A 25,871-nucleotide genomic window follows, 5' to 3' on the forward strand; every position below is an offset into this window, starting at 1 on the left:
TGTGGGTGGCTCAGTTAAGCATCCAACTTTTGATCTCACCTCAGGTCTCAATCTCAGGGTCATGAGTTAGGAAAAAAAAAAAGAACCACCGCCATGACTCTTACTCTGATTTGTAAAATGAAACACAGAAATGTTAATGTTCTTTGAAACTGTCCCTGTGAGAACTTAGCTCTTTATTTATCCATATTTCTTATCTAAATGAAGGATACTTCTTAAAAATATTAAGTATTTTTAAACTGTAGTTGGTGAAACTTTTAATAGTATAAAAATTATTTAATTTATTATTGTATATTTAGGGATTATCATGGCTCTGGTTGAGGAGAGAAATGTCATAATATAATTTGATTTCACTGCAGAGCTTTAAAAGGAGTTTTGCGAGTGGGAGTATTGGCAAAAGGATTACTTCTCCGAGGAGATAGAAATGTCAACCTTGTTTTGCTGTGCTCTGAGAAACCTTCAAAGACATTATTAAGCCGTATTGCAGAAAACCTACCCAAACAGCTTGCTGTAAGTATTATGGAAATGTTCATTTTTACCCCTTGTCTGGTTCAGAAGTTTTTGGCAGGACTAACTGTGCTTCAGCCTAAACCTAAGCCAGCCTTTAAATTTTTGGCTTGACTTTCCATATTGAGTTTTTTGTTTCGTTGTGCAAATTGGTAGAACTATTTTCTACTTTGTCTTTTTAGGTTTTATAGTGCTTGTATTTGACATGAAGCCATCTTGCTAATTTATTTTAAAATGTAAAATTGTAGCACATGTCTCATCCTGTTTTTTTCCCCAAGATTTGATGCATAAGAAAGAAGGTACTGAGGACAGAAAATGGTCTTTCTTTTTTTTGTTGTTAAAAATAAAGGCCCTGTATAGCAAACATAAAATTTTAAAATCTGTGAACCTCTTGCCCATTAGAATACATGTTTTTAATAAAATATAGTAAGAAATAGTCTTTCCATTTTGAATTTCCCTAGTTTTATTGTGATTTTTTTATTTTGTTTTTGTTCTATGTTTATGATAGGAATTCTCCTGTTTCCATCTAGCAAATCATAGCAATGGACAATTAGTAGAATATCCCATTTTGGTCATACAAAAGCAAACCTTTTTTTTTTTTTTTTTTTTTTTTTTTTTATTTATGGTAGTCACACAGAGAGAGAGAGAGGCAGAGACATAGGCAGAGGGAGAAGCAGGCTCCATGCACCAGGAGCCCGACATGGGATTTGATCCTGGGTCTCCAGGATCGCGCCCTGGGCCAAAGGCAGGCACTAAACCGCTGCGCCACCCAGGGTTCCCCAAAAGCAAACTTTTTTTTTTTTTGTCTTAAGTTTGAATTCTAAAAAATTTTATATGTGAGTTTGTCAGAATCTCAGATTTGGCTTTAGAGTGAATATTCTGTGGAGTGCCCGGGTGGCACAGTCTGGCTCTTGGTTTTGGCTCGCATCATGAGATCGAGCCCCACTTTGGGCTTGGCCCTTAGCACAGAGTCTGCTTAAGTCTCTCTCCCTCAATGAACTAGGGGTGGTGGAAGGGGAGGTGGGCGAGGGGTGGGGGTGACTGGGTGACGGGCACTGAGGGGGGCACTTGATGGGATGGCACTGGGTGTTATTCTATATGTTGGCAAATTGAACACCAATAAAAAATAAATTTATTTTTTAAAAAAAGTCTCTCTCCCTCTCTTTTGCACCTGCCCCCCCTGCACTTACTTGTATATTTGCTCTCTCTCTCCCCACCTCAAAAATATAAATCTTCAAAAAATAAATATTCCTTGAATAATTTATATAATTTATTTTAAAACCTTGCAGTTTGGGATCCCGGGTGGCTCAGCGGTTTAGTGCCTGCCTTCGGCCCAGGGCATGGTCCTGGAGTCCCGGGATCAAGTCCCCTATCAGGCTACCTGCATGGAGCCTGCTTCTCCATCTGCCTATGTCTCTGCCTCTCTGTCTCTGTGTCTCTCATGAATAAATAAATAAATAAATAATCTAAAAATAAAGTAAAATAAAACCTTGCAGTTTAATTAGGTATTCTAAATCCAAGGATTGACATTTCATTGGTAATGTGATATGTATTTTACAGCAATGAGTCAGAATAAATAGTACTTGACCACAGCAGAGCAACTGGTAACAAAGGGTGGTGAAGCACAGTATTGAACTTAAGCTCTGACACCTCTAATACTGTTGTTTACCTTATATTACCCTTGTTCCAGATACGAAGTTTCTTATTGTGGATAAGTCTTTTAAGTTCTAAGAGCCAGCAGAATTGGCATTGTTGTATCTGTTTCTTATCCCTCTTTTGAGGCAGCTAGGGCAATGGAGTGTGAGATAGGGGGAGAGGAAAATGTTTGAGGACCTTGAGAGAATTATATAGTTTGCTAGAAATACCTCGATCTTAATTGTGATGCTTAGTAAAACTACAAGGCAGGAAATACATCCTAAGGAAATAATCAAGCAGTTAGGCTAAAAGTAAAATACTCTTTCCAAATATACTTATAACTCTATAAGTGGGTTAAAAAAAAGAAGAATTCTTCATTTATTTAATAGTATGTACCAGGCACTGGTTTTTTTGTTTGTTTCTTAAGATTTTATTTACTGGGATCCCTGGGTAGCGCAGGGGTTTGGCACCTGCCTTTGGCCCAGAGTGTGATCCTGGAGACCTGGGATCGAGTCCCACGTCGGGCTCCCGGTGCATGGAGCCTGCTTCTCCCTCTGCCTGTGTCTCTGCCTCTCTCTCTCTCTCTCTCTCTGTGTGTGTGACTATCATAAATAAATAAAAATTAAAAGAAAAAAAAGATTTTATTTACTTATTAGAGAGCCATGAGCTGGGGGAGGAGCAGAGGGAGAAGGAGAGAGAGAACCTCAAGAAGACTCCCTGCTGACCTCAGATCCCACCACCACTACCAATGTGGGGCTTAATCCTTAGGACCCTGAGCCAAGGACTGACTGAGCCACCCACGCACCCTAATCAGGCACTGTTTTAAGGGGCTTATATAGTTAATTCATTTAGTCTTCCAACAGTTCTTTAGGCAATAATTTCTGTCCCATTTTACAAAAACAGGATAAGAAGAGTTAAATAATTTGTCTTCATGGCACTAGTAAATAACAGCTGAAATTTGAACTTAAATGCTATACTGTAAACACTCAATGTAATTTCTGTAGTTCTTCACTCGTTCATGGAAATTAGGGCTTATAATACCAACAAATTGTAGTGAATCCTGGTTTTTCTGGATGTTAATCAATACTTTCTGCTCTCTGATTATAAAGTATAGATCTGTTGATTTCACAATGTACAGTGGGAATGATTGAATTCAAGTATTTATTGGTTTCGTTCAAATTCTGCAAATGTATGAATACTTAACTACCTAGATGCTATTTGTAGGTACAGTAACAAATACAGCAGTGTTTTCTTCTATCCAAGAATTTGTAATCTAAGAGGGATATATAGAAACTCCTCTGATACAAATAATGGTAAATAATTAGCTCAGCAAAGAATTCTAAAAGGAAAGTTAAGAGATTAATGATTTTTGCATTATTGCAAGACTTCTTAGAGTAGTATATTATCTACTCCACATAAAATGGTTGAGGTAGGGGCACCTGGCTGGTTCAGTTGGTAGAGCATGCAAATCTTGATCTTGGGATTTTAAGTTTGAACCCCATGCTGAATATAAAGATTACTTCCAAAAAAAACAAACTTTTAAAAATAAATAAATACAGTGCTCGAGGTAGTGAGAAAATGAAAGAGCCATAATGAAACTGCTTTATCTGGTACTGTGAAAGGTCCAACTAATTTTTTTGTACTCTTCCATTATATAGGTCATAAGTCCTGAGAAGTATGACATAAAATGTGCTGTGTCTGAAGCGGCAATAATTTTAAATTCATGTGTGGAACCCAAAATGCAAGTCACTATCACCCTGACATCTCCAATTATTCGAGAAGAGAACATGAGGGAAGGAGGTTGGAAAGCCATTAAACATTCTATTTTTTCTATTACTTTTTTTTTTTTTTTTTTTCATTTACCTACTCTTTAAGATGGCATTAAGCCCTAGAAGGCAACATGCTGGCATTACATATGAATTTGATAGATTTGGCTTATGCAGCAACCAGTTTTGCTTGAGATCATTTCCCAGAAAGTAAATGCTCTTTTTTAATAATGTACTTTTATATAAAACACGCACAGTATTATTGACTTTCTTGATTTTTTTCTTTTCTTGCTAACCTCAGATTTCTGGAAAAAAAAGTTCAAAATTATTCTTGCTGACAGTGGACACATGAAAAAATTAAAGAAATGTTGGTAGTAAGGGGCCACAAATTTAACTTCTATTAAGAAGTTCTTGTTCTTGCCTTGTCTTAAAAAAAAAGACAAGAGAGTTTCAGAAATAAAATTGGTTAAATACTCGTAATACTTATATTTTAAGAGGCATTGTTATATGTGTAATCATGGATTTGGCTTGTCCTGAGGTAAATATTTCTAGTTCTCTGAGGTTGCTCTTTGGTTTGGAGAGTTTTCATGAATGCAGAGCATCCTAATGCGCGTAGATTTGGGCATTTGATCCCAATATTATTATGCTAGAGATATTGAAAAATAAATGGTGTAGATGTAGTTAGTAAGTTATAGTACAGTTCAGGACTTTTAAACTTACTTTACAATTGTAGATTATGAAATCCTGCTGGTGCCAGCAATGTTGCTTTAGGGACTGTTCTGTAACATTTTCAAAGCTTCAAAAGCTTTTAAGCCAAAAAGCATGGTCAGTGTCTGCCTTATGTTGGTTCTGTTGTTTTATGGGTCAGATAAAATTTACTTTGTTTCCTTTCATGTTGTTTTTGTACATCTTTAACTTGTTGAGTTTGGAGTTATATAGTCTACACTAATATTTCTTTGTGATACAGATAGAGAACAAAATACTGTATATTAAATATTAAAATTATTTTGTCTAAAACAGTATCAGTAGGCTCTTAGTTACTGTCCCTTTACATTTGTTTTCTTACAGCAAAGCAATTTTTTTAAGGCACTGGGCTTTCCACAACCCAGCAAGATAACTATTTTAAAATGTGGTCCTTGGGAGACGTGTCTAATCTTGCATACATCATATATATACCATACCAGGACTTGTATGTTGTATAAGCTTTGCATCTTAAAAATAAATGCGTTTTGTGTAAAGGATATGAACATGAATTTCCACTCAAGGTCTGGCTGTGGATACTGAGGAAAAAACAGTTCCTGAGTCAATCTGGTCAATTCATATGCAACATATGACTCTTATGATTTGAAAAATAAATCTTCTTATATGATATAAATAAAAGTTGTTATACTTAGGATGAAATTATACTCATATAACCATTTTAACTATTTCAGGGCACATTTTGTCCAATTATATTTAACCTTAGTTAAATTTATGCAATATTGAGTTATTACATTGCAAAAGTCTAAAGTTCATTTTGTATTTGTAGTAGAGTCTTTGATAACCTATCCCCTCTAAAGGAAACAAAATTATATTTTTGTCTGACCCAGACTTGAGTTAGAATTACTGTTCTGGATTTCATAAAATACTCTGGTGAGAGAAATGATCAGTCCAAAATTGGAAGATTTTACTTCAAGACACTGAGCTGAAAAGTTGGATGTGCAAAAAGTGTAGAAACATTGATAGTGTTCCTTGCTGCAGATAACTGCAGTAAACTATGTCTTTAGCTTCATTATGAAGATTGCTTCTTTCTTGGCTGCAGAATAACGGTATGTATTCTCTCTCACTGCAGCTCCCAATGCTCTGTGTCTTAAAACCACTTAAAGCCTATAGCTTGCTTTGGGGAGTTAGTACAGGGGGTAAGGAAGGCTTTGCCGGAAGAGCAATTATAAATCTTTAGACTTGCGACTTGCGCTGTGGTAGCCTTTTTAATGGTCCTGTTTAATACCAAAATTTATTTTTCAATTATTTAAAAGAAATTATGAAATTGCCCAAATAACTGTTAAACGCATGACAGATTTACTTTATGGTACTGTGTTTGACAGTTAAATGCTAAGTTAACAGTTAATTGACTTGAAGCTTGAAATGTTCGAAATGCTCTAACCCTTGCTACAGAGTCTTTTCTGCAGCAAGTAAGGTATGTGTGTGTTTTTTTCCACCTGTAGCTTATCAGGCCCGGTCCAAAGCCTTCTAGCAGAGGGGATTGATTCCTGTCAGGGGTTGCTGCCAAGACATCGGAAGGATTTTTGACCAAGGTTTTCAAAAGCTCAGTGTCACACCTGCCATTTGATTAAGGAGGGATTTTGGATGCAGAGTCTGGCATTTATTGTCCTTTGTGTGGCTGTTTTGTTTGTTTTGTCTTTGTCTATTCTAGAATTGAGCAGTGTTCACACTAGTTTTTAAATGGTTGTGGGTGGATTATATATTTTACATAACCATGTTAATTTAAATTAATATATTCCCATTAACTTTTAATCATAAAATAGTGTGGACACAGCATGTCTTCTAACTGGTGATTAACCCCTTAAAATTTATGAATTAGATTTATGTAGGGTAAGAATATGCTTTTTTTTTTAAATTAATTAACTGATTTTTGTTTTGTTAACTGGGTATTAGGCAACGAGTGTGATTTTTGTTTTGTTGTTTTTAGTACAATATACCTAAGGGGTTAATCCACTTGAAGTATAAAATGGGTGCAAAAATCCACACTCTAAATTCAACAGAAACTATACTTCTAGCTCTTAATTTGTTTTTAAATTGCAATAGGTGTCTTGGCATCTTTGAAATTGTATCATTAATTAAAATTGTCAAAGTTACAAATGCTTATGTGCAAAAAAAATTTTTCTTATGTATTGAAGGAAATTATAACATTGTGAAAATAACATTAGAAATTCAGAAACTTTTTTAGAAAGAGATTGCACATTGTCACCTATTTGCATCCTAGCTTTAGCAAATAACGTAAATAAGGGACATAGAAAAAGGGTCCTTCAGCAGTTCTGTAACCCCACTTTGAGGAGTGGTTTTTTTATTTCATTTTATTTCCTTCTTTTGTACTTCCTTAGTAGCTGTGCTTTCCTATATTCCTTTTTCTTATCATGATCAGAATAGCCCCATCTCTTATGTTCAATATGGTTCTTGCAGGTTTTGAGATTGTTCACTATTTTTTAAAAATCACTAATATTTTGCCTTGAGAGTTTCTTTTTACTACCCAGATTCTTGTTTCCGTGTCAATTTATAATGTTCTTTGATTATCTGTAAATTACCCTTCTAACATGTCTTCTGAAAAGTCTGCATCATCTGATTATTTGAGGAGCAAGAACTAAGAATAGAAAGCCCAGTGGATAGATTTATCATTTTTAGAATGTGCTTATGTTTTATCTACTTAAAATAAGGTCAGGTGTCTTTTAAGATAACTGAATGAATGCTCATGCAAAATATATTCAATTAAATATCTTGCCGAAAGTGGCAATAACTCTAAAATAAAATCGTCTTTAACTCCCTTTTTATTTTGTCTGCATTATTCATTTGGTACCCTCAATGATTTAGTAAATTATATCCTAAATACCCCGTAATTTTGGTGCGCTTTAGCCAGAAGACTGGTAAATTCAGTAGATTACTCACATGGTATGTAATTATGCTGTATTTAAAAATTGTTTGTACTATTCAATCATTAAGAGCTATGAATTAGATTGACTTAGTTGCTATTTCGAATAGTTTGATTAGCAGGTATGCTGTTACTTTTATACATACTTTACAGATACATTTACATGAATATATAGCTGGCTATCTATCTGTCATGAATGTAAAGTTAACTTCTTGTCCTAGTTTAGGTTCAGATTTTCTCGTTTAAGATAGCTCCTTTAGGGACGCCTGGGTGGCTCAGCGGTTGAGCATCTGCCTTTGGCCCAGGATGTAATCCTGGAGTCCCATGTCAGGCTCCCTGCATGGAGCCTGCTTCTCCCTCTGCCTGTGTTTCTGCCTCTCTCTCTCTCTATCTCATAAATAAATAAAATCTTTAAAAAAAAAAAAAAGATAGTTCCTTTATGTTTTAATACAGTAATCTGATTTAAAATCAGTCATATAGGGATCCCTGGGTGGCGCAGCGGTTTGGCGCCTGCCTTTGGCCCAGGGCGCGATCCTGGAGACCCGGGATCGAATCCCACATCGGGCTCCCGGTGCATGGAGCCTGCTTCTCCCTCTGCCTGTGTCTCTGCCTCTCTCTCTCTCACTGTGTGCCTATCATAAATAAATAAAAAAAAAATAAAATAAAAAAAAAAAGAGTATTTTAAAAAATAAAAATAAAAAAAAAATAAAATCAGTCATATAACTTTAGGGCATATGTATTATAATTTATCATCGAAGCATTCTGCTTACTGCATCTCTTCTTTTTTCTATACTTACCCAGTTTAACCATGTTGGTTCTTATTTCCCTTTTCCACTATACCCAGTTTCTCTCCAATTATCCTTTGGAGTATTATCTGGGAACGTTTTATTTTTATTTTTATTTTTTTTATTTTTTTTTTTTCTGGGAACGTTTTAAAAGAGTATTTCATATTTCCTTAGAGCTAAAATTTCCTTGTAGAAGAGAAAGCATTGACCCTTAGAAATGCCTATTTGGGGCTTTTTTTTTTCTTTTTTTTTTTTTTTTAATTATTTATTACTGTATCAATCATTCCATACTTATTATTAGTTCTTTGCTATGTGAGCCCCAGAATAACCTATGACCATTTAGAATACTGAACAAACTCAATAGTTTATCATGAACTCTTATTTATTAAGGTGGATTTTTGTGTTCCCTCTTGTCTTGTCTTTGTGCTGGTGCGCTGTGTCCAGTAATCCTTCCTTTTGATTTTATTTTGGTGGGTAGGGTTTATTTGCAGAAATTACTTATTATATTTCTTAAGAGTCTAAATTCTCCTTTTGATTTTTACATTGGAGTATATAAATTTGCTGAAAATACTGGGTACATTAAAGTGCTGGTAAGCTTGCAAATGGCTCATGTGACACTGATGCTACTTTAAGGAAGTGTCTTGCTCACCTGGTCAAACACCCATTCCTCACTGCATTTTGCCAATTCAATCCATTTTAGATGTAACCTCGGGTATGGTGAAAGACCCACCGGACGTCTTGGACAGGCAAAAATGCCTTGACGCTCTGGCTGCTCTACGCCACGCTAAGTGGTTCCAGGTTCGGAACATCATTTTACTTTTTTCTTGTAGCCTTATGAGAGAGTAGTTCAGTACAACATGTTTAACTGTGTTTAAACATTTCAAAAGATTGCCCAAGCAATACTATTTTAAATTAAATCTCAGAAAATATGTTAATATAGAAAGCTGGCTATGAAGATCTGCATATTGCAGTTACTATTAATTTGACAATAACCTTAGGTTTGGGGGGCTGTTTTGTAGTTTGGGTTTTTTTATTTTTTTTTTTTAGTGGCTATTTTAAAGTTTACTTGTTCAGGAACATCACATGTTTGTGTATATATATTATATTCCATAAGGCTGCAGATTAACTTTTGCTTTAAATAATGGAATATGTGTTTAAAGCTTTGTGTATAGTTTTAAGATTTTTTCCCCTCTTTCTCTAAGTTAATAAGTGTAGGGAGTGAAAGGTGAGGAAGCAGCTGTTTGGTTTAGTGACTTTGCAGTCATGCAAAGGCACAGAAGGGAAACCAAACAGATTTCCTTAACCTTTCAGTCCCTAGACAAACTTTTTAGCTCTTTACTTTTTCTTTTATTTCTAATGTAGGCAGATTTTTTTTTTTAAGTTTACTGTTTTAAATGAACATAGGTCAAGGTTCACAGGGGATCAAGAAATATTATTCTTGTATAATCTGTTTACTTTGACCTAAAATACCAGCTTTTAAATACTAACCCTGGCATAAAATACTGCTGTAAATGGCAGCTCATTGAATCTAATTTTAAGTGTGGTTATTTTTGTTTTATTTTTATCTGAGCTTCCATTGAACAGTGGTATTTTAACTTTTCTTCATCAAGGGATATTTTCAATATTTCTAAGGTTAATTCACCTGGGTTTTTGTGTTGCTCTCAAGGCTAGAGCTAATGGTCTGCAGTCCTGTGTGATTATCATACGTATTCTCCGGGACCTCTGTCAGCGAGTTCCAACATGGTCTGATTTTCCAAGCTGGGTAAGTAGTATGTAATTTTTATGGTGTGAAAAATAAACATTTAGGAAATACTTGCACAGTTTTTATAATCTCCTCTTACATTGAATTATCAATTTTATTTTCATTTTCTAAATACGGTCTCTTTCCTCATTTAGTGGGGGTCATAGTGTGTCTAATTTTCTGAGATTGTACTATTTAAAGAATTGCACCTGATGTTTCCTTTTGTCTTTATTTTCTAAAATAACAGCAGTCATTAGTTTGCTTTTACTTATGTAAAAGTACAAAGACTAAAAGTAAGCAATTAATCTCCCTATCCAGGGTTCTGTTGACAATTTTTTAAAATAATGTGTAGGGGTGCCTGTAGGTCAGTTAAGCATCTAACTTAGGCTCAGGTCATGATCTCAATATCCTGGTAAGGAGTCCCTCATTGGGCTTCCCACTGAGTAGGGAGTCTGCTTGTCCTTCTCTCTCTTTCCCCATGCATGCACTTTGTCCCTCTCAAATAAATAAATATTTATTTTAGAAAAATAATGTATAAAAGTTTAAAATTTCAAGAATTCAGAAAGATAGATTGTGAAATAAAATATGAAGAAGAGGGATCCCTGGGTGGCGCAGCGGTTTGGCGCCTGCCTTTGGCCCACGGCGTGATCCTGGAGACCCGGGATCGAATCCCACGTCAGGCTCCAGGTGCATGGAGCCTGCTTCTCCCTCTGCCTGTGTCTCTGCCTCTCTCTCTATATATATATGACTATCATAAATAAATTAAAAAATATATATATTTAAAAAAAATGAAGAAAAAATGTGCAAAGTTAGGAATTTCAAATAATGCAGAAAGGCACCAAAAAGTGAAAGTCTTCTCATTATTTAATTGCAAATTATCTTTAACAGTTTGTTGTGATTACTTCCAGGATAAAAGTGCATTCATATACACCATATATGTTCTTATTTGCATATATGTGCTAGTATCTCTTTCATATTTGAGCACTTTTGTTTCCTGAATAGCAAGAATTCAGATAGAGCAGGAGTTTATTTAAAAATATAGGTGAGGGGACACCTGGGTGGCTCAGTGGTTGAGCATCTGCCTTAGGCTCGGAGCATGATCCTGGAGTCCTGGGATCAAGTCCCACATCGGGCTCCCTGCACGGAGCCTGCTTCTCCCTCTGCCTATGTCTCTGCCTCTCTCTCTCTCTCTCTCTCTCTCTCTTATGAATAAATAAATACAATCTAAAAAAAAAGAAAAAAAATCCCTGGGTGGCTCAGCAGTTCAGTGCCTGCCTTCAGCCCAGGGCGTAATCCTGGAGTCCCGGGATTGAGTCCTACATCAGGCCTCCTGCATGGAGCCTGCTTCTCCTGCCTGTGTCTCTGCCCTCCTCCCCCCCCCCCCCCTTTCTCTCTCTCTCTCTGTCTCTCATGAATAAATAAATTAAATAAAATAAATAAAATCTTTAAAAAATATATAAATATAAATGAAGGATGCCTGGGTGGCTCAGTGGTTAAGCATCTGCCTTCGGCTCAAAGCGTGATCCTAGAGTTCCAGGATCGAGTCCCGCATCAGCCTCCCTTCATGGAGCCTGCTTCTCCCTCTGCCTGTGTCTCTGCCTCTCTCTCTCTCTCTCTCTCTCTCTCTCTCCCTCTCTCCCTCTCTCTCTCTCTCTCATGAATTAAATAAATGGAATCTTTAAAATTTAAAAAATAAAATGAAAATATAATTGAGCCTATTGATTTCAGAGTTGGGTTAGTGAGAATTGAATAGCCAGGTTACTTTAATTCTTTAATTTTTTTCTGAACACAGGGATGTTCAAGCTATTTAGATTATTTGCATTTTCCTTAACAAAATACATCTTGGAGTTCTTAGAGAAGGGCATAGTCAAATCTACCCTATTTGCATTGACTATATAGCATTCCCTTTGTGTGGATGGGCCATAATTTATCTTACTGGTATCCATTTGATGGACATTTTGGTTTGCAGTTATTTTTCCATTAAATCTTCATTATACTATTGTCAGCCTTTTGTGAGTATTATAATTCATGTAATAAATTGGTAGGGCTGCAATTCCAAGATCAAAAACCATGTGCTAATTATTTATCAGAAAATTGGATCATTGAAAAACGTCCAAAAACTATTGATCATTTCCTTCACATCCTCGCTAACTCTGGAATATCATCACACTCCTTACCAATATAGTAAATATAAAAATGTCTCTTTTTAATTTCCATTTCTTTAATTGAGTAATTGTTGGCATTTAGAATTATTTTTCTCTTAACTACCAGTTCCTTTGTTACTCAACATTTTCTTAATTATATTAACACTTTGTATAAGAAATTAGTCTTGGGATCCCTGGGTGGCGCAGCGGTTTGGCGCCTGCCTTTGGCCCAGGGCGCGATCCTGGAGACCCGGGATCGAATCCCACATCGGGCTCCCGGTGCATGGAGCCTGCTTCTCCCTCTGCCTGTGTCTCTGCCGCGCTCTCTCTCTCTCTGTGACTATCATAAATAAATAAAAAATTAAAAAAAAAAAAAAAAGAAATTAGTCTTTACCTGTAACAAAAATGTTTTCCAGTTTTTCATCTGCTTTTTAGCTATATGATGATTTTCGCTATATCAGAGTTTTAATATTTTTGTAAATTCTAATCTATTAATCTTTTATGACTTCTGGGTTTTCTATTCTACTTAAAAAAAATTCTCGGGGATCCCTGGGTGGCTCAGCGGTTTAGCGCCGCCTTCAGCTTAGGGTGTGATCCTGGAGCCCTTGGATTGAGTCCCATGTCGGGCTCCCTGCATGGAGCTTGCTTCTCCCTCTGCCTGTGTCTCTGCCTCTTTCTCTGTGTCTTTCATGAATAAATAAATGAAATCTTAAAAAAATAAAAAAAAAATTCCCTTGTATTTCAGGTTTCTTCTAAAGCTTTTTTCCCCCCATCAAATTATATTTTCCACAAGTGCATATATATAAATTTTTCTCTGCATAACAAAAGCTTTGAGAAGGCTATATTCCAACTTATAATAGCATTTCTCTGAGGAGTAGAAGAAAGGATTATGATTAGAGATCTGTAATGTTTAGTTTTTATAAGGACAAAATATCTATACATTACTTGTATAATCTTTTTTAAAAGATTTTATTTATTCATGAGAGACACAGAAAGAGAGGCAGAGACAGGCTAAGGGAGAAGCAGGCACCATGCGGGGGGAGCCTGACGTGGGACTCGATCCCGGGTCTTCAGGATCATGCCCTGGGCTACAGGTGGCACTAAACCGCTGCACCACCGGGGCTGCCCACGAAGCTTCAGTTTTAAGTTTCTGATTGTCCTAGTCATCACATTCATCCCTCTCTATTCTTTGCCTCTCTTTAAGCACCATCTTGCACAAAGAATATTTTGGCTTTTAAATAGTACTACACTGAATTAATAGATTCATTTGGGGAATTATTATCACTTTTGTAATATTGACTCTTCTTAGCAGAGACCAGGATGTCCTGCTTACTGAAGTTAATATAATGTACCTGCCTAGGTATGAATATATTCTGTGCATGTTAAGTTTTGGTTTTGGTTGTTTGTACCTAGATATTTTATATTCTAGAGCCTATTTTTCCCCTTCACATCTATTTTCTGGTTATTGTTTGCATATATAAAAACTATTAATTTTGAGTATTAATTTTGCAGTCTATTACCTGACTGCATTCCTTTATTTGTAGTAATGTTTTTCATATGATTCTCTTGGGCTTTCTAAACTTAGAATCATACCTATAAATTATACTTGCCTTCTTTCTTTTTTTCTAATTTAACTGATGCTTCTAGAATAAATAAGAAATAAAAGAAATAATACTTTACATGCATGCTATAGTCTTTTTTTTTTTTTTTTTTTTTTTTAGATTTTATTATTCATGAGAGACATAGGGAGAGGGAGAAGCAGGTGCCTCACAGGGAGCCCAATGTGGGATTCGGTTCCGGAACTCTGGGATCACGCCCTGAGCCAAAGACCAACGCATAACCACTGAGCCACCCAGGCGTCCTTTCCTAGAAGTATTTTTAATAGGCCTGCGTGGCTCAGTGGTTAAGCATCTGCCTTTGGCTCAGGTTGTGATCCTGAAGTCCAGGGATCGAGTCCCACATCAGGCTCCCTGCGGGGAGACTATTTCTCCCTCTGCCTTTGTCTTCATCTCTCTCTCTCTGTGTCTCTCATGAATAAATAAAATCTTTAAAAATAAAAATAAAAAAGGAATAGAGAGGTACCTGGCTGGCTCAGTCAGTAGAGCATGCAACTCTTGATCTCAGGGTATTGAGTCAAGCCTCAAATGGGTGTAGAGCTTACATTAAAAAAGAAATTGGGGGGATGGTGCTTGGGTGGCTCAGTTGGTTAGGCATTTGCTACCTTCTCAGGTCATGATCCCAGGGTCCTGGAATCAAGTCCCACATCAGACTCCCAGCTCAGGAGGGAGCCTGCTTCTCCCTCTCACTCTGCCACTCCTCCAGCTTGCACTTGTTTATGCTCTCTGTCAAAGAAAATCTTTAAAAAAAATTTTTTAAGGCTAAAAAAATATGAATCAGGAATGGAAATTGAACTTTATCAGGTAATCTTTCAAGATTTATTGACCTGAATATATAGTTTTTTTCCTTTCAATCTGTTTGATATTGTTTATTATACAAATAGATTTCCTCATCTTAAGCTACCTTTGCATTCCAAAGGTGATTCTCATACATATGAGAATAATACTAATGAACACTAAGTTCTGTTTACTGATGGTCTATTTAGGAATTTTCTTGGTGGCATAAAATATTGTAGTTTATTTTTGTCCTCTATTTCAGATATTTAGATCAATAATTCACTAGCTCTAAAAACAGTGTGAAAGGGATCCCTGGGTGGCGCAGCGGTTTGGCGCCTGCCTTTGGCCCAGGGCGCGATCCTGGAGACCCGGAATCGAATCCCACGTCGGGCTCCCGGTGCATGGAGCCTGCTTCTCCCTCTGCCTGTGTCTCTGCCTCTCTCTCTCTCTCTGTCTCTCTGTTACTATCATAAATAAAAAATAAAAATTAAAAAAAAAAAATAATAAAAATAAAAACAGTGTGAAAGCTTTTGTTGTTTATCTAAATTCTGAAATACTTTTTTTTTTTTTTTTTTAGATTTCTTCTTTTTTTTTTTTTTAATTTATTTATTTATGATAGTCACACAGAGAGAGAGAGAGAAAGAGGCAGAGACACAGGCAGAGGGAGAAGCAGGCTCCATGCACCGGGAGCCTGATGTGGGATTTGATCCCAGGTCTCCAGGATCACGCCCTAGGCCAAAGGCAGGTGCCAAACCGCTGCGCCACCCAGGGATCCCCTGAAATACTTTTAGTAGGATCAGAGTACTATTGTCATTTGATGACATTATTTCCCAATCTTTATTAATAAAAGGAGTAGCATTTTCTCATTTTTTTCTGTTGTGATTAAGTAGTCTAATTTTTATTTCTCTTTAATTTCAGCAGCTTCTATTATCCTAAGAAAATTGACCAATTTTCAGAATTTTATATGATAGAATTTTGCTCTCTCAGAGTTTTACGTTGTTTTGAATTTTGCTTGTTTTATTTTGGGTAGGTGGTTAAGATTTATTTATAGAGAGCACATGAGCTAGGGGAAGGGTAGAGGAAGAGGGAGAATCTGAAGCAGACTTCCCCCTTTTCCCAGGACGAGGCTTGATCCTATGACCCTGAGATGACCTGAACCAACGTTTAACCAGCTGAGCCATCGAGGTGTCCTCTCAGGGTTTTTTTTAGTACTTGCAGCATCTTTATTATTTTTGTTTGTTTTTAATTCTTAGTTTGATGGATTATACTAGCCAACAGTAGTAGGAGTTGCCATATAGGAGAAGAATGATAAAAAGGTGTTTCATTATTTATATGTGGTCAGAATTCACTAAAATTTTAATATATTTTAATATAAAAAATGTATCAAGCATTATCTAACTTCAGATTTTTTTAATGTATAAAAATATATGCATTGTATATCATCATTCTACTTTCTGCTTCCTTCAGCTTTAGTTCTCTACACCTACATGCCCTTGAGGCTGTTTCTATTATACTAAGTCCAAGACAATACTAAAGAGAATGGATTCTCATGCCATTCTTTCTAAGCCATTCTTGGAATCTGGAGGTTCATTGCTACAGAGCCCTTGCCCTACAACTTCATTTTTCTTCTTTATCAGAGGAAGACCATGAACTTCAGACACCCCTTTGAGGGTGCAAAGCTTTATTAATTGAGTGGAAAAGAGAGGGAAAGGTGAAGGAATTAGAGGAGCATAGAACCATGGTGGGGTAATGATAAGTAAGTTGAGGAGGGAAAATTAAGCTGGTGGCTGATCTTTAAAATCATGTACATAGTTTAACACTGTTTTTTGGTTTTGGTTTTGGTTTTTGTTTGTTTGTTTGTTTTTGATTGTTTAAAACACACCAGAATGTCAGTATTTTGACATTTTAAAATGCTCCCAGTATTATCTTAGGCAGTAGGTTTGGTTTCCTTTTCATATTATTTTTTCCTTTCCCCAAAGAATCAACTCCTTGGATTTATCTGCCAGATCTACCATTTTCCTATTTAATTCTAATTTCATCTCTAATTTTCTGTTTTCCTTGAAGTTTATTCTTTCACAAAATTTTTGAGTTGGATACTTGTTTCATTCGTTCTTTTTTTTTTTTTTTTTGTTCTTTATTTTAATTCCAATATAGTGATATAACAATTCCATACCTCACTCAGTGCTCATCAAGACAAGTACAGTCTTGTTTTTTGGTTTGGGGCAGGGAGGGGGTTAAATTAATTAATTAATTTTAGAGAGAGAAAGAAAGAAAGCACACGTGCGCAGAACTGGATGTGGAGGGAGAGGGAGAGAGAATCTCAAACAGACCTCCCTGCTGAGCACAGAGCCCAAGGCAGGGCTAGATCCCATGACCTTGAGAACATGACCTGAGCCAAGATCCAGAGTCAGAAGCTTAACTGACTGAGCCACCCAGGCCCCCTTGAGGGAATTTTTAAATTCTTTGTGAATCAAAGCAGAGTTGCTCTTGTTTTTGTAAATAATTTCTAGTTTTTAACACACTGTAATCTGATAAATGTATTCTGTTTATAATACAATTAAAGTTTCTCTTTGTAGTCTGATCTGTACAGTTTTTATAATCTTTGGGCATTTTATTTTTTTCCTGTGGGCACCTTAAAGAGGTGTTCTCAAGGTATAACACACAACATACACCTCTTAGTTCAGCTTAATCATTTTGTTCATATCTTCCATATTTTTTCCTCACATATTTTTTGTCTACTTCATTGACCCATGGATTAAGGAAAATGCATTAAAATCTACTAATTCTGTTGTTTCCATTTCTGTTCTGTTTCCTATAATTTGTTCTTTGTTTTGTTGCAGTGATAATTTTGGACATAAAACACTTAATACAGTCAGGTCATCATTGTGAATTTGAATGCTTTACCATTATAAAGGGTCCCTCATTTTTCTGACATGAGTTAATAAGCTTTGTCCATTGATTAATATTGAAACTCTAGCTTTCTTTTCATGAGCAGTTGTCTTATATGAGTATATTCGTGTTTCCTTTGTTTTCTTCTGTGCTTAACCTTAATTCTTACTCTTTCCTTTTCTTGTTCATTTTATGTGTGAATATTTTTTCCTTGTGACAATTGTTGCCTTTATAGTTTCATATGATGTTCTCATTCATCAATTAACAGTTTTAGTTTTAGATAATATCTATCAACGTCTCACCCATAAAAGCTGAGAAAACGATTACTTCTTCCTTTTCCCCATCCTTTGGATTTCTTGTTTAACTCTTTCTTTTGTGCCATTTATTTCTTTCAATATATATTTTTTTAAATTTTTTTAAAGATTTTTTAAAGAGACAGAGAGAGAGAGAGGCAGAGACATAGGCAGAGGGAGAAGCAGGCTCCATGCAGGGAACCTGATGTGGGACTCGATCCCATGACTCAGGATCACGCCCTGGGCCAAAGGCAGACACTCAACCACTGAGCCACCCAGGCGTCCCTCTTTTAATATATTTAAACCTGCTTCTTGATTAGCTTATCTTAATATATGCTGATTCCTCTTAGAAAACAGGGCCATTTATGCTTTTTAAACCTTAAAAGTGTAAAAATAACTATATTTACCTTCTATATTCATATTCTCTAAGATTGTTTAATGTTCTATATTTAAATGGTTCAGAGCCAACCACTGGGGCTTTCCCTTTTCATTTCCTGATTGTTTTTTATCGTTGAATAGTTTTTATCAGTGCTTAAGTTTTTTGAATTTCTGTCATGTTTGAGAAGCTCTGCCAACTGTCATTGCTTTCATAAGAAATACATTGTTAGATCACAGTTTTTTCCCCTCTCCATGTTTAGTTTCACTCCACTATCTTACAGCATTTTGTACTGGTAAGTATAAGTTCAGCCTAGTTTTATGTCCCTGCCTTTTTTTTAACAGGCCATTGAAAGAAGTCTTTATTTTTGCATATCATTAACTTTAACCAAAATATGTCTTGGAATCTTGTTCAGTAGCAGCATTTTACTGAAACACTGTGTCCTTTTGTCCTGCAGATCTGATTTTTCTTTCAGTTAGGGGAAAAAACAGTCTTCCGTTATGTCTGATTAATAGGATTCTCTATTTTAGGGACACCAGTTATCCTTATGTTGGATTCCCTTTGTCCTGCAAATTTTTTTATCTTTGTAATTGTATTGATTTATTGATTTATTTTTAAGATTTATTCATTGATTTTAGAAAGAAGGTACAGGGTAGGAGAAAGGGGAGAGGGAGAGAGACTTTTAAGCAGTTTCCCCACCGAGTGTGGAGCCCAACACGGGGCTTTATCTCAGACCCTAAAGATCAAAACCAAGAGTTGGCCACTTAACTGACTGTACCACCCTGGCACCCCTGCAATTGTTTTAAATCCTGTTCCCTTTCTCTCATGTCCCCTGTGTGTCTCTTTGGCAGTAATTTGGTTTTCAGCTATGTCCTAGTTGTCTTTGCTATTTATAATTCATTTATTCTCTACTAATGTTATTTTACATTTCGTTGGGCTTTATTAGCTCTGTAATCTTCCTTTTCATCTCTGCTCTGAGTTTTTAATTTTTGTTGTTTTTTTTTTTCAAGTTCTCTTATATCTCAGAATATTAGCAGTTTGATTATATCTTTATTAGCTTAAATTAAGATCCTTCCAGGACAGCCCGGGTGGCTGAGCAGTTTAGCGCCGCCTTGGGCCCGGGGTGTGATCCTGGAGACCCGAGATCGATCGAATCCCACATCAAGCTCCCTCCATGGAGCCTGCTTCTCCCTCTGCCTGTGTCTCTGCTTCTCTCTCTTTGTGTCTCTCATGAATAAATAAATACAAATCTAAAAAAAATAAATCCTTCCAGAACAGTTTTTTTTTTCATTTTATTTTTTATTTATTTTTAAAGATTTTATTTATTGATTCATGAGAGACATAGGCAGAGGGAGAATCAGGCTCCATGCAAAGAGCTCGATGTGGGACTCGACCCTGGGACTTCAGGATCACTCCCTGAGCTGAAGGCAGATGCTCAACTCCTGAGCCACCCAGGCATCCCCAGAACAGATTTTTTAATTTATTTTTTTAATAGACATTATTTTTTAGAGAAATTTTTGGATCTTCTGCTCTCTCACATGCACACCCTCCCATCAACATTCCTCACTAGAGAGGTACATTTGTTACAAGCAGTGAACCTAGATCACATATCATTATCACTCAAAGTCCATAGAGAATTCTAGATTTTTCATCTCTATTTTTTTTTTCTAAGAGTTTATTTATTTTTTTTTTTTTTTTTTTTTAATTTTTTTTTTATTTATTTATGATAGGCACACAGTGAGAGAGAGAGAGGCAGAGACACAGGCAGAGGGAGAAGCAGGCTCCATGCACCGGGAGCCCGATGTGGGATTCGATCCCGGGTCTCCAGGATCGCGCCCTGGGCCAAAGGCAGGCGCCAAACCGCTGCGCCACCCAGGGATCCCCCCGAGTTTATTTATTCATGAGAGACACAGGGGTGGGGGGACAGAGACATAGGCAGAGGGAGAAGCAGGCTCCATACAGGACTCAATCCTGGGTCTCCAGGATCAGGCCCTAGGCTGAAGGTGGCGCTAAACCGCTGAGCCACCCGGGCTGCCCAATCCATGCCTTTTTAAATTCCTCTCCTTTTTCTTCCTTTGTGAGCTCTGCTTTGAGTATTGTTTATTAGAAAAAATGTATGGATTTGCTGTATCTAGCCTTGTTGCAGCTATAGGCTGTGCTTCCTACATCTTGATTGAATGTGCTATGCTACTCTGTGCGGTAGATTCCATTGGCATACCTTCAGGCTTTGGTTTTCAAACCCAGAGTGGCCACCTAGAGCCTTTGCCTATGCAGAATCTGCTACCTTTTTTCCTATTCACCATCCACTTTTAGGAACAACTTCTGTTTTCCTGAGCCAACAGTGTTTGAATTTGTGAAGCCACTTTGGGACATTTGTGTGGAGAGTTCACAGTCCTCCGTGATAATATATTTTCCCTACCACTTCCTCCTTTGGCATATTTTACCTTACTTATTTTTCTTTTACCTACATGTTAGCCAGATGTCTATTTAGAGATAATTAGATGTGAATAATGAGGACTCTTTTGTTCTTTCTTTCTCTCTTCTACAAATCTTTATTAGGATGGTGAATTCTGTTCTTTTCGTTTCTCTGGTAAAATGGAAGGGAATGTAGAAGGGGTTTTTACATTTAGGAAAATTTCTGGGACTGCCTTCAATATAAGTTATTCTATCTACCTCTCTTAGTTGGGAGGTTATTGCTAAAAATTTTTGGATTTGTTTCACTCAGCTGCCAACTCTACCCCCATCTCTCTCTGGAGAACCAGGTTAGGAGGTGCATGGAGAGTTGCTCAAGGCACTCAATTCCTTGGAAAGGTTCTTTCACTGACCATTTCCTCCAGTTGGTTGAAACGGTTACATTTTTGCTTTAGGTGTGTTGTAACATCTTTCTTGATCCTGTGTTGGGACAAGAGACCATGAAATTTGGCTTTATACTGTCACATTAAGCAGAAAGTAATGTTTCTTGATTTTCATAAAAGAAATGTGAGAGTCTTATGAACTTTATTATCTTCAGTTTTATTTAGCATTCAGATTATTTCCTTTGAGTAAAAAAATGCAGGTAGATTTCTTGTCAGATTGGTCTGACACCAGAATTGCTATGTAGTATCTAAACCTCCTTTGGAATGGTATGCCTGCTATAATTTACAAAGGGCATATACTTAATTTCTTTAATGTTTATTGTTTTATTTCTTTTTTTTTCTTTTAAAGATTTTTTATTTATTCATAGAGACACAGCTACAGAGAGAGGCAGAGACACAGGCAGAGAGGGAGAAGCAGGCACCATGCAAGGAGCCCAACGCGGGACTCAATCCCGGGTCTCCAGGATCACACCCCGGGCTGCAGGCGGCGCTAAACCACTGCGCCACTGGGGCTGCCCTATTATGTTTTATTTCTGAACAGTATAGATGAGGGTGAGGAAAATTTTACAAAGAAGAATGATCTGTCACAACATGGATGAACCTCCAAAACCTTAATTAAGTAAAGAAAGCTAGGCACAAAAGGTCATTATAGGATTACACTTGTGTGAAATATCCAGAATAAACAAATTCGTACATACAGAATGCAAATTGGTGGATTGCCAGAGGCTTGGGGGAAAGAGGGAATGGGAGAAATTACCTAATGAGTTAAGGGGTTTTACTCTGGAATTAGGGCAGTGTTTTGAATTAGATAGAGGTGGTCGTTGCACAACATAATGAATATAGTGAATGCCACTGAATTATTCACCTTAAAGTACTTAATTTTATGTTATGTGAATTTTACCTCACTTTTTAAAAAAAGAATGATCTGTCAAATGTAAAAGGGCAGTTTTTAAAGAAGTATCTGAGAGAACTGCCATAATTCTACCCTGTGCTCAAATAGCTGTTGAAATAATGTGATTCAGTATTCCTGTGTATTTTGTTGGGGTTTTTTGTTTTCAAGAATATAAGTATTTTGGATTTTAATGGTGGCTTGTAGTAAAGGAGTTCCCATCTGTCACTTTTTTTTGTTGGTGGTAATAATCTGTGTACCCCAACATGGGGCTCAAACTCAAGATGCTGAGAATGAAGGGTTGTGTGCTCTACTGACTGAGCCAGCCAGGGGTGCCCTGTCTGTTGCTTTTAGTACCAGTGAAGAGTTTTTAAATGATTAGACACTGGCATTCAGAACTAACAACTATTGTCTTACCTTGAAAAGAATCCACAAATTATACCTGAAGTATATCATTTCACTCACTTTAGCTTAAAAACAATAGTGTAACACTGAGCTACCCCCAACAGAAAACGTCTGCTTAAAAGTACATGTACCTCTGAATCTTTTTCCCACAAGATGGTGACACTTTTTACCAAGAATTGTTGAGTATGAAATAAGGTGCTATGCATAAATATTTATATATAAATATAATACAAAAATAGAACATCCTACACATGGATTTAGGAATGGAAGTATGTCATGCATGTACCAATATTAACCTATGTCAACAGGAATATAGAAATGGTTTTTGTGTATACAGTTGCTTGTTGTAATGGTATTCATAAAATATTATTAATACAAACATCTTCATCTGTAAAATGAGAATAATGTGCACCTGGGTGGCTCAGTGGTTGAGTGTCTCTGCCTTTGGCTCAGGTTGTGATCCCAGGGTCCTGGGATCGAGTCCCGCATGGGGCTCCCCACAGGGAGCCTGCTTTTCTCTCTGCCTATGTCTCTGCCTCTCTCTCTGTATCTCTCATAAATAAATAAATAAAATCTTTAAAAAAAAAAAAATAATAATAGTCCTGTTTATCCCCAAAAGGTGATTGGTTAATGTGAGAACTTAGACCAGTGCTAAGTGTTATATAATAAGTACTTAGTATTAGCTATAATGAAGAGAATAAGTACTATTATTTCTATTATTTAATCAAACTTCCTAGTGTTGGGGCAGCCCCGGTGGCGCAGCGGTTTGGCACCGCCTGCAGCCCAGGGTGTGATCCTGCGGACCCGGGATCGAGTCCCACGTCGGGCTCCCTGCATGGAGCCTGCTTCTCTCTCTGCCTGTGTCTCTGCTCTCTCTGCCTGTGTCTCTGCCACTCTTTCGCTCTCTCTGAATAAATAAATAAATAAATCTTTTTTTAAAAATCTTTAAAAAAACTTCCTAGTGTTAAATATTTTTTGTGCTTTTTATTTTTTTTAAGTTTTTATCTATTATCACAAGCTGGGGCAGAGGGAGAGGGAGAAGCAGACCCTTCGGAGCAGAGAGCCTGACACAGGGCTCAGTCCCAGGACCCCAGGATTCTCCCTCTGCCTGTGTCTCTGCCTCTTTCTGTGGCTCTCATTAATAAATAATAAATCTTTAAAAAATAAATAAATAAAACGTTTTAAAAATCAGACCTGAGTTCAAACCCCAGCCTGATTTCTTTTTTTTTTTTTTTTTAATATTTTATTTATTTATTCATGATAGACACAGAGAAAGACAGAGACACAGGCAGAGGGAGAAGCAGGCTCCATGCAGGGAGCCCCATGGGGGACTCGATCCCGGAACCCCAGGATCACGCCCTGGGCCAAAGGCAGGCACCAAACCGCTGAGCCACCCAGGGAACCCCCAGTAGTTTATTTTTTTTTTTTAAAGATCTTATTCATTTATTCATGAGAGACACACAGAGAGAGAGAGAGAGGCGCAGAGACACAGGCATAGAGAGAAGCAGGCTTCATGCAGAGAGCCTGACATGGGACTCGATCCTGGGACTCCAGGATCACACCCTGGGCTGAAGGTGGTGCTAAACCTCTGAGCCACCCGGGCTGCCCCCAGCCTGATTTCTTGACATTTTAGTTGGTAACCTTGGACAAGTTACTTGACCTCTTTTAAGTTGTCCACCTCCCCTCCAATCTTTAAGATTGGGGTATAGGGATCCCTGGGTGATTCAGTGGTTTAGCGCCTGCCTTCAGCCCAGGGCGTGATCTGGAGTCCCAGGATTGAGTCCCACATTGGGCTCCCTGCATGGAGCCTGCTTCAACCTCTGCCTGTGTCTCTGCCTCTCTCTCTCTCTCTGTGTGTGTCTCATGAATAAATAAAATGTTTTTTTAAAAATTGGGGTGTAATAGCATCTTGTTACCAGAATTAAATGAAGTCGTGCATTTAAAGTGTTTAGCATGGTACTTGCTACATAGTAAGCATTACTACTGCTACTAGAGGTGGGAAGGAAAATAGAATTCATAAGTAGTGAGGTAGGGAGGGTGCAAATATTTAAGAACAATTTTTTTTTTAAAACAAATACACCAAAGAATTATGCAATCCTGCCAGCACTGAATGAAATTCTGGGCCACAAGTATGCACACTCTTTTGCAGCTGCTCCTGTGATACCAGAACCTTTCATTTTGCCTTTATTGTGTACTATGACCCTTGCATTATCTTCAGAATAGAGAAACTCACCATCTTTTCTCCTGTATGACTTTTTATATTTAGGATTTTATTTATTCATGAGAGACACAGAGAGGCAGAGACATAGGCAGAGGGAGAAGCAGGCATCCTGTGGGGAGCCTCATGTGAGACTCTGTCCTGGGACATGGGATCACAACCTGAACCAAAGGCAGATGCTCAACCACTGAACCACCCAGGTGCCCCTCTCCTGTATGACTAATTATTGAATTACCACTGCTGGATGTATCTTCTTTTTTTTTTTTTTTTTTTAAAGATTTTATTTATTTATTTATAGAGACAGACAGAGAGAGGGGGGCAGAGACACAGGCAGAGGGAGAAGCAGGCTCCATACAGGGAGCCCGACGTGGGAGTTGATCCTGGGTCTCCAGGACGTGGGACTTGATCCTGGGTCTCCAGGCTGCAGGCAGCGCCAAACCGCTGTGCCACGGGGGCTGCCCTATATCTTCTTTTCTGAGCTCTGGCTTGTCTTTCTTCACTGTAGCCATCACCATGGCACTCAAACCAATGGCAGGAAGTCTGTTCGGTCATCCCTTGGTCCCCTTCATAGAGAGGATAATATAAATTTTTGGTTGTGTGTTACCAGCAGTTGACGATGGCTCCTATCAGAAGACCCAGGGAAATCTGGAATTTTACACCAGAGGGCCCACCATGTCCTCACATCAACATCCTAATTGCCAGGGACACCTATGTGGCTCAGTGGTTGAGCATCTGCCTCTGGATTAGGGCATGATTGCAGAGTCCTGGGGTCGAGTCCCACATCAGACTCCTTGCATGGAACCTGCTTCTCACTCCCTCTGCCTATGTCTCTGTCTTGGTCTCTCTGTGTCTCATGAATAAATAAATAAAATCTTAAAGAGAAAAAAAATCCTAAGTGCCAGAAAGGAACCCATGAGTGGTTTTTAAAGTAAATATTAGGGGATCCTTCGGTGGCTCAGTGGTTCAGCACCTGCCTTCGGCCTGGGGCGTGATCCTGGAGTCCCAGGATCGAGTCCCACATCAGGCTCCCTGATGGAGCCTGCTTCTTCCTCTGCCTGTGTCTCTGTCTCTCTCTCTGTGTCTCTCATGAATGAATAAATAAAATCTTTAAAAATAAATAAAGTAAATATTAAAACCCTAGATTTCAAAAAATTTAATATGGAGAGCTTTTCTCTCTAAATAACTTAAGGTACCAAGATCCTTATAGTCTAAATATTATTTCTCTAATTCAATTGTGTTCATCTTTGATGTTGTCCTTTTACTTGAATACATATATTTCAGAGTTTATAAGCCACGTGTACTCTACTTGGGTTGCTTTCCTAACTGTAGATAATC

The 25,871-nt window shown here is 37.4% G+C and overlaps 1 protein-coding gene across 4 annotated transcripts in view; it reads left to right on the plus strand.

Annotated features, from left to right (window-relative positions):
* ZFR (zinc finger RNA binding protein) overlaps positions 1-25,871 on the plus strand; it is an 87,881-nt gene that overhangs the window by 51,446 nt on the left and 10,564 nt on the right. For 3 of the 4 annotated variants that reach the window (XM_025436214.3, XM_025436215.3, XM_049109405.1), the window contains 4 exons: positions 357-507; positions 3,798-3,939; positions 9,034-9,131; positions 10,000-10,095. In XM_025436214.3, the coding sequence (XP_025291999.1) occupies positions 357-507; positions 3,798-3,939; positions 9,034-9,131; positions 10,000-10,095 (487 nt within the window). The remainder of the gene's footprint in view (positions 1-356; positions 508-3,797; positions 3,940-9,033; positions 9,132-9,999; positions 10,096-25,871) is intronic. The other variant, XR_007410419.1, reaches the window with a different exon arrangement.

Source organism: Canis lupus, chromosome 4 (assembly GCF_003254725.2).
Source record: "Canis lupus dingo isolate Sandy chromosome 4, ASM325472v2, whole genome shotgun sequence".
Taxonomy (NCBI): domain Eukaryota; kingdom Metazoa; phylum Chordata; class Mammalia; order Carnivora; family Canidae; genus Canis; species Canis lupus.